General features: G+C 38.7%; 3 protein-coding genes and 1 non-coding gene across 31 annotated transcripts in view; 1 reads left to right on the plus strand and 3 right to left on the minus strand.

Annotated features, from left to right (window-relative positions):
- LOC117571680 (myb-like protein Q) overlaps positions 1-15,795 on the minus strand; it is a 41,082-nt gene that overhangs the window by 12,255 nt on the left and 13,032 nt on the right. For all 28 annotated transcript variants that reach the window (XM_052004023.1, XM_052004030.1, XM_052004029.1 and 25 more), the window contains exons 3-4: positions 2,543-2,604; positions 1,595-1,668 (exon numbers count right to left, since the gene is read on the minus strand). In XM_052004023.1, the coding sequence (XP_051859983.1) occupies positions 1,595-1,668; positions 2,543-2,604 (136 nt within the window). The remainder of the gene's footprint in view (positions 1-1,594; positions 1,669-2,542; positions 2,605-15,795) is intronic.
- On the minus strand, positions 8,571-9,453 carry LOC117571679 (uncharacterized). Its single transcript, XM_034253920.2, has 3 exons — positions 9,191-9,453; positions 8,945-9,118; positions 8,571-8,888 (listed from the first exon to the last, which is right to left on the minus strand). Exons 1-3 carry the CDS (start codon positions 9,437-9,439, stop codon positions 8,718-8,720), a joined length of 594 nt encoding a protein of 197 aa, XP_034109811.1. The 5' UTR covers positions 9,440-9,453; the 3' UTR covers positions 8,571-8,717.
- Trnak-cuu (transfer RNA lysine (anticodon CUU)) lies at positions 11,378-11,450 on the minus strand. Its single transcript has one exon. It is a non-coding gene; the product is annotated as a tRNA-Lys (tRNA).
- On the plus strand, positions 12,002-13,730 carry LOC127565467 (uncharacterized). The gene is made up of 6 exons (XM_052004103.1): positions 12,002-12,369; positions 12,424-12,717; positions 12,778-12,874; positions 12,932-13,123; positions 13,188-13,412; positions 13,471-13,730. Exons 1-6 carry the CDS (start codon positions 12,017-12,019, stop codon positions 13,726-13,728), a joined length of 1,419 nt encoding a protein of 472 aa, XP_051860063.1. The 5' UTR covers positions 12,002-12,016; the 3' UTR covers positions 13,729-13,730.

Consider the following 15,795-nt stretch of genomic DNA (forward strand, 5'->3'; position numbering starts at 1 on the left):
AATCCAAGTTAATTGAATAAAAGATAGCAATATCTGTTGCCATTCCAACCACCAACCACTGAGCGAAACGCATGTGCAAATTATTGAGTTTTACCCTCGTGCCAAGACCGTATTGCCGACCGTTGGTCCCATTAAGGACAATTGACACTTGTCCTGGCGCTTGCTTGACTTGCTTGAGCCACACACACGCAGCAGAACAGACACACGGACTCGATAGCCTACTCTGCATGCACATAAGCCAAGTAACCACTAAAACTAATGAAACCATTTAGTAAGTGCAAAGTACAGTTTTTGGCACACAATTGCCAACAACAGTTGCCCTCAAAGGGTGGCTCAAAACAGGCCAAAAGCAGACACATTACATGGTCAGGTGGCTTGATGGGTTTATGAGGATTCTACTACAAGTCTCTCTCCTGTTTGTCTTGTGTAAGTTGCATTTTGGCGCAGGGAAAGTGCAAGCCTCGCAAGTGGATCAATAAATGCTAATGAAGGGGAGCACACAGCGAACGAAAGCAGTTCAAAGATAATAGATAAATAATGAAACGCATTGGGAATAGCGCAAAAATAAGCATGCTTAATATATGCAAATAGAGCGTGACATCAATAAAGCGTTTGACAGGAAAATTGTGAATAAAAATCAGCTAAGAAATTCACATTCATTAATATTCTATAAGAGGAATAGCAGAATTATTATGATAACTTCATTTTGCTATAAGTAGATGCCTAGAATTTTCTGAATAACACAAATTAAGTATTACAATTAAATACACGAAAACTTTACTAATTGTACTGAAGCATTGAAAAAAGAATATCATGTTGGAATATCATTAGCAACTCTTTTAATGTAGTTCACTTCTAGCTGAGATTCACTTCAACTGCAATCAGCAGACAACTTAAACTATAATCAGCATAAACTGGGTCAATTTGTTGTGCAATTTCGGTAGTTGAATTTGGCTTAAAGCGGTTCTATTCTAGCCATTCTTAGCAGCTGTAACTGTAACTAATTGAATGAGAACTTCTGCGAAATGTCAACTGGGAGCAATCGTCTAAGTATATACCATTGATATAAATGCATGTTGTCTGTGGTCTTTGATCTCCGTTTGCTTGCCAGTTAAACTGCCCACAGACATTGGCGCTGTCGCTTCCCATTCCCCAATCCCGATGGACGATTCTCATTGCCCAGGTGAGTAAGATTGCATAATCAAGCAGAACGCGCGTGAAGCGGCCCAGTCGAGAGGCGTTCAATAAATAAATAAATATAAATAGCCAAAGCTGAAATGCGTGAGTAGCCATCGAATAGAACACAGAGCAGCGAATACAAGAAAAACAAAACACAACTGAACTGAACTAAACGAACAGGCGTGAAATGTTGTAAAATCAGATCGATGACCGACGTTGACGCTGATGTTGATGTTGCTTTTTCGAGTGAACGCATAAATAATAGATGGATGTACAAATAGTATATCTAATTTATATATAGAGGCTATCTCTCTTTCTCTGTACTCGTATACTATTGAGTCAATAGTCGACAATTACGTGAGAGGCGGTCAGTTGTTTTTTCAGTTGTTTTGATGTTTACGACTTTTGAACTTACCTCTGGAATTGGTGGCCGCATCGGCAATCTTTTGGAAGGCATCCAAATAGGCGGCAATTGCCTGAATGGCAGCGCTGTAAACAGAAAAAAAGCAAACACAGAAAACTCAGATTATATAGAGTGGTAGTAGAGTTGAGCGAGCAACGAAAGATGCCATTGATTATAGTACGGCGCGAAAGCAAAAAAAAAATCTAATAAACTTTTGCAGCAAACTTTATTGGCCGTGGGCGACATTTCAATTGAAAATGGCAGACGCAGACGGACAGACAGTCGGACACGACTGCACCCAAGCGCTGATGATGATGATGGAGATGAAGATGCTGGTCTGGAAGCTGTGACTGTAACTGTGACTGGGTTCGGTCCCGAGGCCAGAGACCTGTATATGTCGAGTGTAGCGCGCGGCCAACGTTGCGTATGTGTGTCAAGCGCATTCGGCAAACACTTGGCGCAGAATTTCTTTCTGGCAAAAAGACAACAAACGTTTTTAGCATGATTTTGAGGCAGCCCATGATTAATGCAAGTTGTATGCTTACGACTGTATCTCATATATATGTATGTATGTACACTACTTATGTATATAAGGTAATGCCAGACATTGCTGCTGGCGTCACAAATTGGGGCCAAGTCTGAGCATAAAACAACAGACAAACTATAAAGCAAACGCAAAAAGCATAAACAAAAACGCGAAAAGCAAAATGAAGAAGACAATGATATATACACACACACTCACACACACACACACAGGTCGTCTCGCCAGCCGGCAAATGGCCAAAAAGCCAAGCCAAAAATAATCATAGACTGTGAAGGAAATGGTAGGCATAAAACAAAACTATTTCAAGATACTTTCAGCGCCGTAATATAATCAAATAATGAGACTTGTTGTTTATGTTAATTTGAGAATGCTTTGGCAATTGCTGCAAATGTTGCAACTCGATAATCAAAACTTACCGCAGGCATGTGTGCAGCTTACTCGCCTTTGCCACAAAATCCTCCCACAGTGGCGAAGTGTTCTGCAAAAATAGAAAAGAAAAACAAATATTAGCAATTTGCTAGGAATTTGTCATGTCAATAAGAGTATTTATTATACATATATTTAACTAAAAACCATTTGACATTTATTTATTGCCTCAAATGATTCCAATTTGAGCTCTTGCAAAAATATTGTTGCAACAAAAAAAAAAAAATACATGTGACATGACAACAGAAGAACAATGACAACATTGACGACCAATCAAATATATCGTGTTCAGCGCCTAAACAAAAATGTTGTCAAATACTATGAGAATAGCGAATACGCTACAAGAAAATTAAAAGTATACACTTGTTCATAAATATAGAATTCCCATAAAAAGTTTGCAAATTTATTTACAATTTGATTTTGATAGTTCAAAGTAAATGTAAATGAATCTCTTACTCAGTCAATAATAAGATTCAAACAACCTTGGGTTTATAAGGGAAATAACAATCAATAAAACCCCAAAAGCAAATATATATTTCAAGTTGAGCAATAAACAGCTGATCAAAGGCAAATGTCTTTGGAATTGGGCCTAAATGAAATAAAAAGTCAACCCGCACACAAACAGACATAAAAGCCCTGACAAATTGTGCGTACGTGTTGCGTTCAATCGTAAATAGGAAAAAGGTTTTCAATACGTCCATTAGCTGGACAAGAAAAAGGACGAGAAATTGGCAAATAAAAAAGGCAATGAAACGTTAAGACTTATTGATTTGCCCTCTTATTAACCAACATTTGCTTAGGCACAACTATAACCATTGTAGTTCTATTATAGAAATTCGATATAAGTGATGGATTTCTGGCATATCCAATTAATGATTTAAAGCCCAAAGTTTATTCTCTTTAATAAGCAAACAAGAGCTTTGCATACTTTATGTCTCATGTTCTGTGGTTGCCAATTAGCTAGCGTGTTTGCCTTGTATTTTTCCCCCACAGATTTTCCTTGTCAAAAAACTTTTTTAAGAGAAATATGAAAGAAAATATCTTGTGGCGCAAACTTATTAAAAGTTATTGGACAAGCGAATGTTCAACATGGATAAAGTGAGTAAATGTAGTCTGTACATTCTGTTTGTATTGTGTTTAATCTCATTGAGTTTGCGACTTTTGTTGTCTGTGCATTTCATTAAATCTGATGAAAAGCGCAAAAATTTCATATGTACACAATAATTTAATTCAATAACGTTGATCAATTCAATTGTCTGCACTTTGCGAGATGATATCACAATTTTCATTTAAAATTTAAATTGGAATAGTTAAACGAAGAAGCAATCTTTATAGGGACTGCAATTAGCACCCCAAGAGAGTCACTATGCAGCAGCCTGTGGTGCGTTTAATTAAGTTTTTATACCTTCGTATTCTTTGCTTTTACAGAATGAAAGTGATTGAACAGGAATCGATTGATAGGCCAACGACCGTTGACCAGCTAAGTAAGCACTTCCAATACAGATTCTCACAATGGCAAAATGTTGACGCTCAAAATATGGTCAAAACCACACAGCACAGCAGGAATGAGACGCGACCAGTTAAAAAGTCGTTTGCTACTCTTTTTTCTTTTTGTTTTTTACTAGTTTCATTGTCAGGCCATAAAAGACAAACAGCAGCAAATTGCGCACTCCATAAAAAGTGGGGAAAAAGATTTATACATAATTTGAGAATAATCGCAAGTTAAGAAGCGCAAATGGTCAATAAAAGTGAAAACGGGTTTTTTTTTGTGTGATGAACATATGTATAGAATATCAAATAAAATTAATGTAATCAACGCGTATGTTTATTGCACCACTTGCTTCATTCATTATTCTTTATTTTCGCTAGTCAGTTTCAATTCAATCAAATTGACATTGAAATCGAGAATGATGGATACCGAGTCCGAGTCAATGCATCAATTTAATGGCCAATCAAGCTGCGAGCGAGCAACAATTCGTTTTCAATTCGTTTTCAATTCGCATTTCCAATGCGATTCGCTCTGCTCTGCTCTGCATTGATTGTTTTTAGCCCTTTTATTTTTGGCAAAAGGTCTACAATGCAATTTGGATTCGCTTTCGATTTCGATTTTTGCATTCAAGCGCAAAAGGCAACGGCAACAACAAATACGAATCGAATACAATAAAAGACTGTGTGCAAATGCCAATCGGCAAAATCCATTTAAAAAAAAGCCCCAAAATGCAAACAACAATCCACTGCAATTGTTGGAGAATGAGGGGCAAACAACAAATGTGGGGGGTGGCATTGCATAAAAAGGTGACGCAGTCAGACGAAGAGGTGAGGCAAGGTGAGTGGTGAATGCATTGCTGTTGCGCGGCATGAAAAAGGTGCAACAAAAATGAACGGAAATCGATTTCGGTTATTTCTCTTTTGCGACAACAAAACCAAGTAAAGTACTGCAACAAGGAAACGCAATTGATGTACAAAAATATGCCCTAGAGTATGTAGAATAAACTAAACTTGTTATACCCGCAACGCATGTGATGGAAGGGTATAATAATTATGTGTCTGCAATCTGGTACATTTTGTACTAATATAGCATTCGGTATATTTTAGTATTTTATAGTATATTAATTTGGTATATTTTAAGAACATGGTTTTATTGTATTACATCGATATACCTAATATAGCATTCAGTATATCTTAGTCTTTTTATGGTATATTAAATTGGTATATTTTAAGAATATGATTTTATTCAAAATGGGTAGCAGGTATTTCACAGTCGAGTACACTCGTAGGTTTCTTACTTTTTTCTATACTGCTGCAAAAACTACTGCAAATACACCCGCCGATTACCTAAGAACAGGGTATAGCCAGCTTTGCCCCCTAATGGGCACAAAAGTGGCATCCACACACAATAATAAAGCCGGTATATGTCAACTTACGACGACAAAAGGTTTATAATTCATAACACGACGAGGCAGACGAAGACAAAAGACATCGAGGAGGATGAGAGACCATGTTAGTTGTGGTTGCTACGGACCGGAGTGATGTGGATGTGGTGAGGAGGAGCGAGGTCTGTGGTGTCAGTCAACGGCCCCCAACGACAAACTGTCTGTTGCGCCATATTTGGCATACGTCGTGTGTTGTATTTAAGGTTATTCTTGTTCATTGTGTGATTCTGAAATCACAGCCATATGTCTGACAGACTGAGGAAGGAGATGGGGACACACAATACGATTGATTACTTGACCTACCGCAAGCAATTGTATGTTAATCTGCTTACAGCTTTGATTGCAAATGAATTTCTAAAGGTAAAAGGCAAACGTCGAGTAATCCTAAGACTCTATTAAATAAAATGATGGATCAAAAATTAATGGGATAAAAATACTTATGACATACTCAAAATATTGTAAATAAGAGCTGCTCAGCTGTCACCATCTCAAAAATTTGTTTCTGACAGCCGCAAATCGTTTTCTCAACATTCTTGCGAGCCTACAAAGTATAGCGTGGGTTATTCACATACATATATAGAGAATATTATACTTATGTCTTGCACAAGGCGAGCAAAAAATATCATGCCCAAAGCAAAATGCTCAAATAGATAATTTGACAATATTTTTTGAGCAAAACTGCATATAAAACCGAAAAAATCATTTAAAAATCACACGATTTCCGTATGATTGACAAAGCGTGGCACAAATGTCGGCCCACATGCAATTTTTGCGATACATAAAAATAGAGAAAAATGAAGAAAAAGAGACTGATGAAAAATTATAATAATATTTATACAACAATTTTTGTTCAATAACCCGATTTGGCGACAACAACAACAACTTGATAAGCGTATTTTTCGCTGTGATGTTGTGTGGGCTTGAGGTTGTTATGTTGACGTGACTTGGACTTGTCGGCATTTTATGAATGAAATTTTTCGTATTACAGATCCCAAGTCGCAATGGTCAACACACACACACACACTGGAAGCACACGCAAGGCTGTCATTACGAGTATTATGACCAAAGTTGATGGCGTTGGCTTTAACGTTGTGGCGTTGGCGTCGGCGTTGTTGGCTCCTCTGCGCGCCTTAAACTCGCATGTTAACATTTTGTTATGATACTTATGAATGGAATTGAGGCCTAGCTGCTGCTGCTGCTGCTTTGCTGTGTGGCCATCAAAGTGAAGTAAGCAACATTATTCTAAGACTGTGCGCACATTAAGCCGATGCCACAACAAACAAATTGAGCCAAGAAACACGGTTGCCACATTAGGCATATAATCAACTTATCCAAGAGAATGAACAAAAAAAAAAATACAACTCAAAAGGAAGCCAAACACAATCGTTGTGAAATGTGTAAAGAGGCAAACACTTTCCAGTTTAACTGCAGGCTGTAGGCAGCTGCCAAATGCATCTGTATCTGTATCTTTTGTGTGTGAGTGTGTAGTTGTGTGTATCTATTTAACTGCAACTGTGCGAGACACCTAAAAACCCACAATTTATGCCAAACAACAGCAGCGAGAGGCGGCAACGGCAGCAGCCACACAAAACTGGAAAGGTTCTCACAGATATATACACACACACATACACAGAGTGAGAGAGAGATACTTCGCTGGCATTATAAACTCTTGATCTTTCCAATAGCCTACAAACATCCTACACGAGTTTAAAACGTTGCTCGCCAACTTGCAACCAGCCTCTCAGCTGGTTCACAGCCATTCATGCAACCATTTCATGCCCCAAGTTGCTGTTTGCCGTCGACGTCGCCGTCGCTGTCGCCGTCACCGTTGTTGTTTGATAATTTTTCATGTGCTTTCCGTGAGCTTGTGAATCTTGGCTAGAAGAGAGATGAGATGCAAAACTGGGAAGCTGGCTGGCCAAACGGGTTCAGCACCAGCAACAACAACAGCAGCAGCAGCAACTTCGCTTCGTCCTACATTGCACTTTTTGGGTTAAATAAAATAAAAATATTAAGACTTTTTGGCACAATATGCAAAAAGCGCCCCAGCGATGCAGTTTTTTATGTATGACTAACGGCCATTAAACAAAGTTCTACCAATTGATTTTCCATACATCAACTTGGGGGCAAGCTTCTCTTCTCTTCTCGTTTTTTTTTTTTTTGCCTGCTCTTTGTTGCCTTGGGGGCCAATAAATTTCCAGGCTGCTGGACAAAATCGTGCGCAGCTAATTTGCACCTTTTTGGCCAGATTTTTGTTGTGTTGTATGTTGTGTTTAGAAAGTTGCACACAGAGCGATTATATATTGTGTGTGTACAAAACTATCAAGGAATTTGAAATTAAAGTGTTGCAAGATCAACTCGTCTGATTGAAGGCGATTATTACGATATTGCTGCTGCTGTTGTTGATGGTGAATAATAACTTCTTTTTGCACAATTTCCACTCTCAATTCAAAATCAAATGAAATGAAAGTTTTCATCCAGCAACAAAAAAAAGGGCAATGAATTTGCAAAATCAAGTATTGAAGTAATATTAAAGCAAAACCAATTGGCAATCGTGAGTCCAAGCTGAGCTGACTGAGAATATTCACCACGAACTTATGCCATTCATCAAGTAATTTAATAACTGACAGCTGTGCATTTCCATATGCCATTTACCATTAACAATCGCAGCAGAGTCGTAGTCTGTCTATTCATTACAATATACAACCGATTACAAATACACAAATTGCCACATGGCAAAGCAAAGCAATGCAAAGCAAGGCAATATTTGCTGGCGGAATACTAGTGGCAGTCACTGTGAAACCATGTAATGTAATCCAAAGCATTGCAAGTCTCTTGCTGGCTTGCAACATGCGGCAAGCACACACAACATGCATAAACGCAACGCTTGAAGAACTCTACACACACTCACACACACACATAAGAAACAAAGGCAACTCGTATGACAGTTGAATGACTGTTGACATCAGCGCGTGCCAAAGCCACAAAATCCAAATGCGGGATTAGACTAGAGGCAAAAACTTGACTCAAGCTATTCAACATGATTGAAATTGTAAATAAGAAAACTTTTAAGAGATGTTTGCAACATTAAATTCAATGATTATAGTTGATATTGATTATAGTGGCATTTAGCATACAATTTACCAAAAAAGAAAATTGAATCACCAATAAAAATACATATTTATAAACTGAATAGACCACTGTTTTAGAAATAGGAATGCACCGCCTGAAATTATAGCTTCTCCATATCTCCTTTGATCTCAAGGCAAATGCTGGTTGGCCGCTTAACCTTCTTATCATCAAAAGCCTCCAAAGTAAGAACGAACTTGTAATTGCCATCCAAAGTAGCACGCACATTTGTAAATGTCATATTGAGGTCAAAAGGCTCGTGCTGCATTACGGTCTAAGAACAAAAGAATTGACTAAGAACAGAACATTTCATCGGTCAGAGAAACTTACTCCTTTATGGGTGACACATTTCGAATGAACTTCAGTATTTATCACATATCGTGTCCAATATTGGTACCAATACTGATCCTTATCGTACATAATACTACAGAAGTCATTCGAGGCAATGCTAAAGATGGTTGGCTCCCAATTTCCGCGCTCGAAATGCAACAATCTGCCCGACACCTAATAATAAGCGAAAGGAAGGATTAAGCTAGACGCAGCTAAGACTCCTCAGGACTATCAGTATGGACATACCGCAACTCGATCTTCTGGTTCAATATCCCAGACTAATGTCGTATTTCCCTCTATATGGATATTCTCGCCATCGAGAGCAAATTCCAGCTCGTCCATGTTAAACAGGCCCGTGACATCTAAAGCATCAGGAGGCGCTTCCTTGCAGGGCATAAAAACGTCCGGATCGTCTATAACCAGCTTGTAGTCATTGACGGAGCCCGCAAGGCAACCGCAACAGCAGTAGAACATAACCAACAATATTATCCACATTTTCACTGAATTATGACCTAATCACGTTTGATCGAGTCATATTTATATGCGATTTATAATTGCAGTTGCAATTGTGAAAATTGGTGGCACAATGTAACGAAAGTTATCAAACATATTGTTAACATTGCAACTTGTTGCAAATTAACACAAAATGCGATATCATCGACAAGCTAAAAGTTTACCTCACTTTGTTCATTTGTTGAACACGCGCAAATCTGTGACTTGATATGCATTCTAATTGCCTTATACTCTATACAGCATTTCATCTGACATTGAGTGCTGATTTGGCCAATAAGAAATGCCGGCTATCCTGTCCAGACACATTATGAATAATTGGGCGTGTAGACAACACTGATCACGACACACCCACACACACAGGCAACACACATTCGCACACACTCATCAACCCACACACGAGCCTAGATACATCTGCATAGCTCGACAGCAGTTTGTGTTAATATCAGAGTGCAATTTTCATATTAATTATAATTAATTGCAGCTCGTTCACGTTGCTACAATGAAATTCCCCCTCTCGAGACTCGGTCATAAACAGTGCTTCTAAATCGCATTTCAATCACAGCGCTCAATTTCACATGCACATCATGTCAAAATGCCAAGCTAAACGAGAGTCGTCGTCGTCTCCTCATCCACACACAGTTACAGCAAACAAGCATTGCCCGCACATTGGTTTAAACAATAATGCAAAGTAATTAATACAACGACAATGTCGACAAGCAGTTGACTCCACATCCACAACAACAACGACAACAACAACAATGCCCCGCGTTCTCATTGTCTGTGGCGCCTGAAGAGGAAACGCTTTTCGCATGCCTCAGATTACAATTCGAGCATGCGGGGGATCGTTCGTTGTCTGTGGCAAGAAGATGCGATCCCATCCCATCCGATCCGATCCCATTCCATTTTATCCGACATTTCGTTGTGTGAAATTTCATTTACATACTTTACCAAGTGTTCATCGTGTTAAACGAACAAAAGATCTTCAAAATATCTTGAAAGCACTTGATATACCTGATATCACAAAGTGTTGCAGTTAAAAGTCGTGGATAAGTGTTATTATCTTGTAAGTATAAACGCTATGGGATACTTGCACCAAAGTTTTACGAGTTCAAAATGTAACAATGGCTATAAAATTTCTCAAGCGGATGCGAATCGTTATAAAACTATACAAAATTCGTTTCATATTGATTTTGCAATGTTCATAAATCGAAGTCACACGTGGAAAACGTTATAAATAAATATATAAAAATCTTTCTGCTTAGTTGCAAAAAATATATGTTTATGTTTGTGTGCTGTAACTGTAACTCTCTAACAGTAGTTTACCCATAACTGTTTCATTCTCATGGCATTAGCATGGTCACAACCTTGTGCCAGTTTCTAGTGTTTGATGTTTCACATCCTGCGCACATCCTGTGCACTTCCTGCCACTCTCGTTTTGTTGAGATTGGCAACAATGAGCCAAGCTACAATATCAGCCAAGTTAATTCATATGGCACAAATATAAATGCACACAACGACTCTGGGCCATTTCACATCCAGTTGAGCTTTTGGCCTTGAATGTGGCTTTTAGCCATTTCCAACCAATGCGAGAAAAACGAGATGTTGTCATACCAACCAACAGCAGCAGCAAATGACAGCGTATTGCGTCATTCACTGTTTGACATTGTTGTTGATATTATTATTGTGTTCAGTGTTCAGGTTCAGTGCTATAAATAAAAACTTATTAGCTCTACATAAATACTATAAATATTCTATGTATAAATTGGACCAAGTCCCACTGCTCACGCACCGAGACAAAGGAGGAATATTTTCCAACATTTTCGTAGTAAGATAAAAGTTGAAGCAAGAAATCTTATACGAGAAATTCAAAATTACAAAAAAATAAATAAAAAAAAAAAATAAATCTAAAAAATTTATTTTCGCCCAACGTGGGGCTCGAACCCACGACCCTGAGATTAAGAGTCTCATGCTCTACCGACTGAGCTAGCCGGGCACTTGCCAGCGACGCGCCAAAGTTTCATTAAGGGGATCATCATCGCCACCTGATCGTAAAATGTGTTTTGCTTATTTCGACTTTTCATTTGGCCATTTTCACATTTACAAATTCCACATACCGGTTAAGGTTAGGGCCTTGTGCAGCATCAAATCTGGCCCAATTTTGATGCATTTAAATGTTTAACTGGTTTCTCATCTCTTGGTTAATTAATAACTAATGAATTGAGTGTAAAACAAATTTGGGCATTTACATGGAAATTATCAAATTAATTTAGTATATTTATTTATGAGTTTCTTTTCATGGTACACAACAAGTTTTGCTTGAACAACCCACAATACATACATATCTCCATAAGGTCTGCGATTCTACATGCATTTGATTTGTTGCTTTCAAGGCTAATTTAAAATGCATGTCAAATCTACTTTCGTAAACAACAGAATACCATTAGAGGACTCCCCCTGTGAACCACCCAGTGAAGCAATTAGTCGAGCTCATCGTTTACAGGACTCGAATGGTAGCCATATAAAAGCCAATGAACGTCATGTTGAGCTCCATAGTTTACCATGACGCATCAAGTCAGAAAGGAGAAAAAGAGCAAGCCACAAGCGGAAGATTCTCTTGTGCCCGCGGAGCACGATTGGTGGGCAGAGTTTTGCAAGGAATCTTCGGTACATGGGATGCCGTATTTGGCTCGCAGGGATCTGCATTGGACCGAACGAATATTCTGGTTGCTGACTATTGTGGCAGCCACTTACTATGCGATCAGCAGTTGCTTTTTGCAATGGAAGCGTTTTCGTGATAATCCCCTCGTTTACGAATATGAATACATTTATATGCTCCGCAATTTTTCCTTGCCGGGAATCACAATTTGTACGTTATTCCCCAGACTGACAAACGCAGATAAACTGATTTACGAGTGAGTAGTCAAATAAAAGCCAAGTTATATATTAAACAATTGTATTTTTGCTAGCACTTGGAATGTAAACCCAAACGAGGATATAGCAAAGGGCGATTATTATCGCTCCTTTCTGGTTACACTAACAAACGTGCAGTACAACAACTTGCAAATTCTGGAGCCCTACGAAAAAGATCCGACTCTGACGGACATTGACATAGTTAAACTATTGCTAGAGCTGCATAAGGAAATCAGTCCTCCGGTTAACAAAAGCAACGAACCTCAACCACTTGTACCGAACCTCACCGAAATGGGGCTGTGTCAGACAAACTCCAGATTAACTCGCTATGGAAATCCATATGGAAAGCTGTTTGTATTGCCTCTAAAATATTCAAATACATTTCAAGATACATTCGAACAATTTTACAGAAAGGATATGAAAGTGATTCCGGTAAGAAATGGCAGCTTTTTCAGTCCCACCCAGATACAGCTAAAGCCATATTATAACTACACCGTAGTGCAATTGGTAAGTGAATATTATCTTCGATATGCCTTTAGTATTTTAATACTAAACTGTTCTTAGTTCATGCACGATGTCAACGAGATGATGCTGCCTCAAGATCGACGCACGGTGAGCGTTTATACAGGCATCAAAGTTTTCTATTCGATAAGGGTAAAGCTTAACACAATATCGGCTGAGGATGAAGTGACTCATGTGCCCATTGCCTATCGCAAGTGTCGCTATACCAATGAAGCTAACCTCAAGTATTACAGTGTAATTAACAGAATAACAATAATTATTGAAATATTTTAAATCATCAAATACTTCTTTAACGCAGGTTTATTATCCTAGTCTGTGTCGCATGGAGTGTCGCATCAATCGCGCTCTGGAACTGTGCAAATGTAAACCATTTTTCTATGCCGCTGGACCCAAAAATGTAATCTGCAATATCAATGGAATGCTGTGCTTACAGCGCCGAAAGTGGCTGGACAAAGCCTGTGATTGCTTGCCCTTATGTAAAGAGAATAGCTTCATTGTCACAGAAGATCTCGGCCAGAATTCAGTGAGTGACTCTCTGACAAATTTTAGTTAATTTTTAATCTTAAATGTTTTCCTCAAAGGGCGGCGACGATTACAAAGGCGAAGGTTATGAGCGAATGATCCAAATCCATGTGGAGTTGCCCAAAATGGGCATGAAGCGCAGAGTTGTCTTTAGCACGGATCAACTGATTATGTCCTTTGGCGGTGCTATTGGACTTTTTTTGGGTGCTAGCTTCATGACCATATATGGCTTGATATATTTGGTATTGTATTTCATAATAGTCAAATGCAAATCTACGACTTTTTGTAAGAAAAAAGATACACTACAAAATGCTTAGGTAACACGTTATAAACTAAGTTCAAAATATCTAATAACTTTATCTATTTATATCACAATCTTGCCCAATTTTATAACACATTTAACACTGTTGAAATTGGTGTTATAGCAAAGTTTTTCACCATGTTTTTCTAACTTTTTAGGTAAAGTAAAAACGTGTTGTTTTAAAGTAGAAACTAATTTTCTTGCCTATTACGTAGTCATTAATGAGCTTAATGTGTATATGAGTGGCTAGAAAAGCAGCAACAATAAAAAAAAAAACCTTAAAGACGCACTCGCCACACAATTTCTATTGTTGTTAGTGTTGTTGTTGCACCAAGTGAGGAAGCCAAAAAAGTGGCAAACGTGGCAAGGGAAAGAAAGCGTTGCTCTAAAGCGAATTTCACTTTTGCGGAAAATAAAAGAAAAATAATATAAAATATATGATTATAAAAGACATGCAGTTGGCATTGTGTTATACATCTATGTATGTTTGTATGTATTCAGCGCCTTGTCGGGTGTCATCAGATGCGACAATTTGACTAAATGACTGAATGACAGAATGAGAGAAGAGACTCACGGATTTCCACTCGCCGGGCACAAAGTCAGCGAGCGGTAATCAACGGTGCGAAACATTTGTTCACTTGAAAATGTGAACAACCTTTCAAAGTGCGGCACTTGCTTAATTTTTTCGAAAAGCAAAAAAACAATGATAAACTTTGGACTTGGACTGCGTTTTAAGTAGTCCACTTAATTGAAATTAGCCGCATTTAATTGCAGCTACTTACGAATGCCGTTAACAATTGAAGCCACACACACACACACGCTTACCTATTTCTCCAGACTGATATTTGCCTTGGCGGCATAAATTTGTTCTGGTCTGATGGCATTTAAGATCTTTTTCGTTTCTGCTAAAAATGTATACTCGTATGTACAGCAAACGCAGCGAACCAATTAAAACAAAAGCAAACAACTAATTTTAGTTGCTCGAAAAAAATTATAAACTTTGCTCACCATTTGCATCTGTTAGAGACGCGAGTATAAATCAAAACCAAAAAACACCTTGCTGACATTTACATTGGCATTTCTCGGGCTCTCGAGTCTCGAGCTTTCAACCTTAAACGAATAATCTTCTCAGTAAGATGATGCCCAGACGGGGCAATGCCAATTGGCAATTGCAAAGTAACCAAGCGCAGCACACACAGACAGAGACAGAGACTGTTCCACAGATGATGCACATGCTCCAAGGCATGTTTATGCTCTAATTCGCACTCAGGCCAAACACTAGCAATATGAACAAACTTACAACGAACAACGAACTTCTCTGCACAATTGCGTGGCAAGAGCGCACATTTCCAAATTTCATAAATACTAAATGCAACCGCCCGCATCCAGTCTCGAGTTGTTGTGTCTATATCGAAGTCTTTGAATCTCCAGCCTGTACCTGGTCTCAGTGTCTGTGTCTAGGCCTCAGCGTGATCCCAACGGGTGCGCAACGGGTCGTTCATAGGCCACATCACATAGAAAAGAGCTATGCTGTCATGATGGCATTATAAATAGCAACAGCAGCGGCGTACTTTTATCTGCAGCCACTGGAGGAGTTTCGCCTCTGTGTTTTTAAGTTGGCAGGCGGCAGCTGAGAAGACAACAACAGCAGCAGCAGCAGCAGCAAAAGGCGGCAGCCAAAAATTCTCAACACCTGTCGGTGGCAGTGGCAAGTCGGAAACGAAATTGTGGAAATTGTAAATGAAAATGGAAATGGGCTATACAAGGTCTGCAAAGTCCAGGAAACTGACAACAACAACGTGCTAAAGAATTCCATTTCAACAGCCCAGTAAATGTGGCACATGTAAATTCTTGTTAACTTTCTAGCTATGCAACACAGCAAAGTGTTATTGCTCCCCACACAAAAATAGAACAACCTCCTCCACATTGCCATAAGTTTGTGAAGCTATAAATTAGACACAGCTGAAAGAGAGGGAGACAGAGAGAGCGAGAGAGGATTAGCCTGACAACAGAGCTTAAGTCAGAATGAGGCATTGACTTGGACCAAAAGACACAACAAGCGCCAAGGTATTAAACAATCATG

Source organism: Drosophila albomicans, chromosome 3, assembly GCF_009650485.2.
Source record: "Drosophila albomicans strain 15112-1751.03 chromosome 3, ASM965048v2, whole genome shotgun sequence".
Classification (NCBI taxonomy): Eukaryota; Metazoa; Arthropoda; class Insecta; order Diptera; family Drosophilidae; genus Drosophila; species Drosophila albomicans.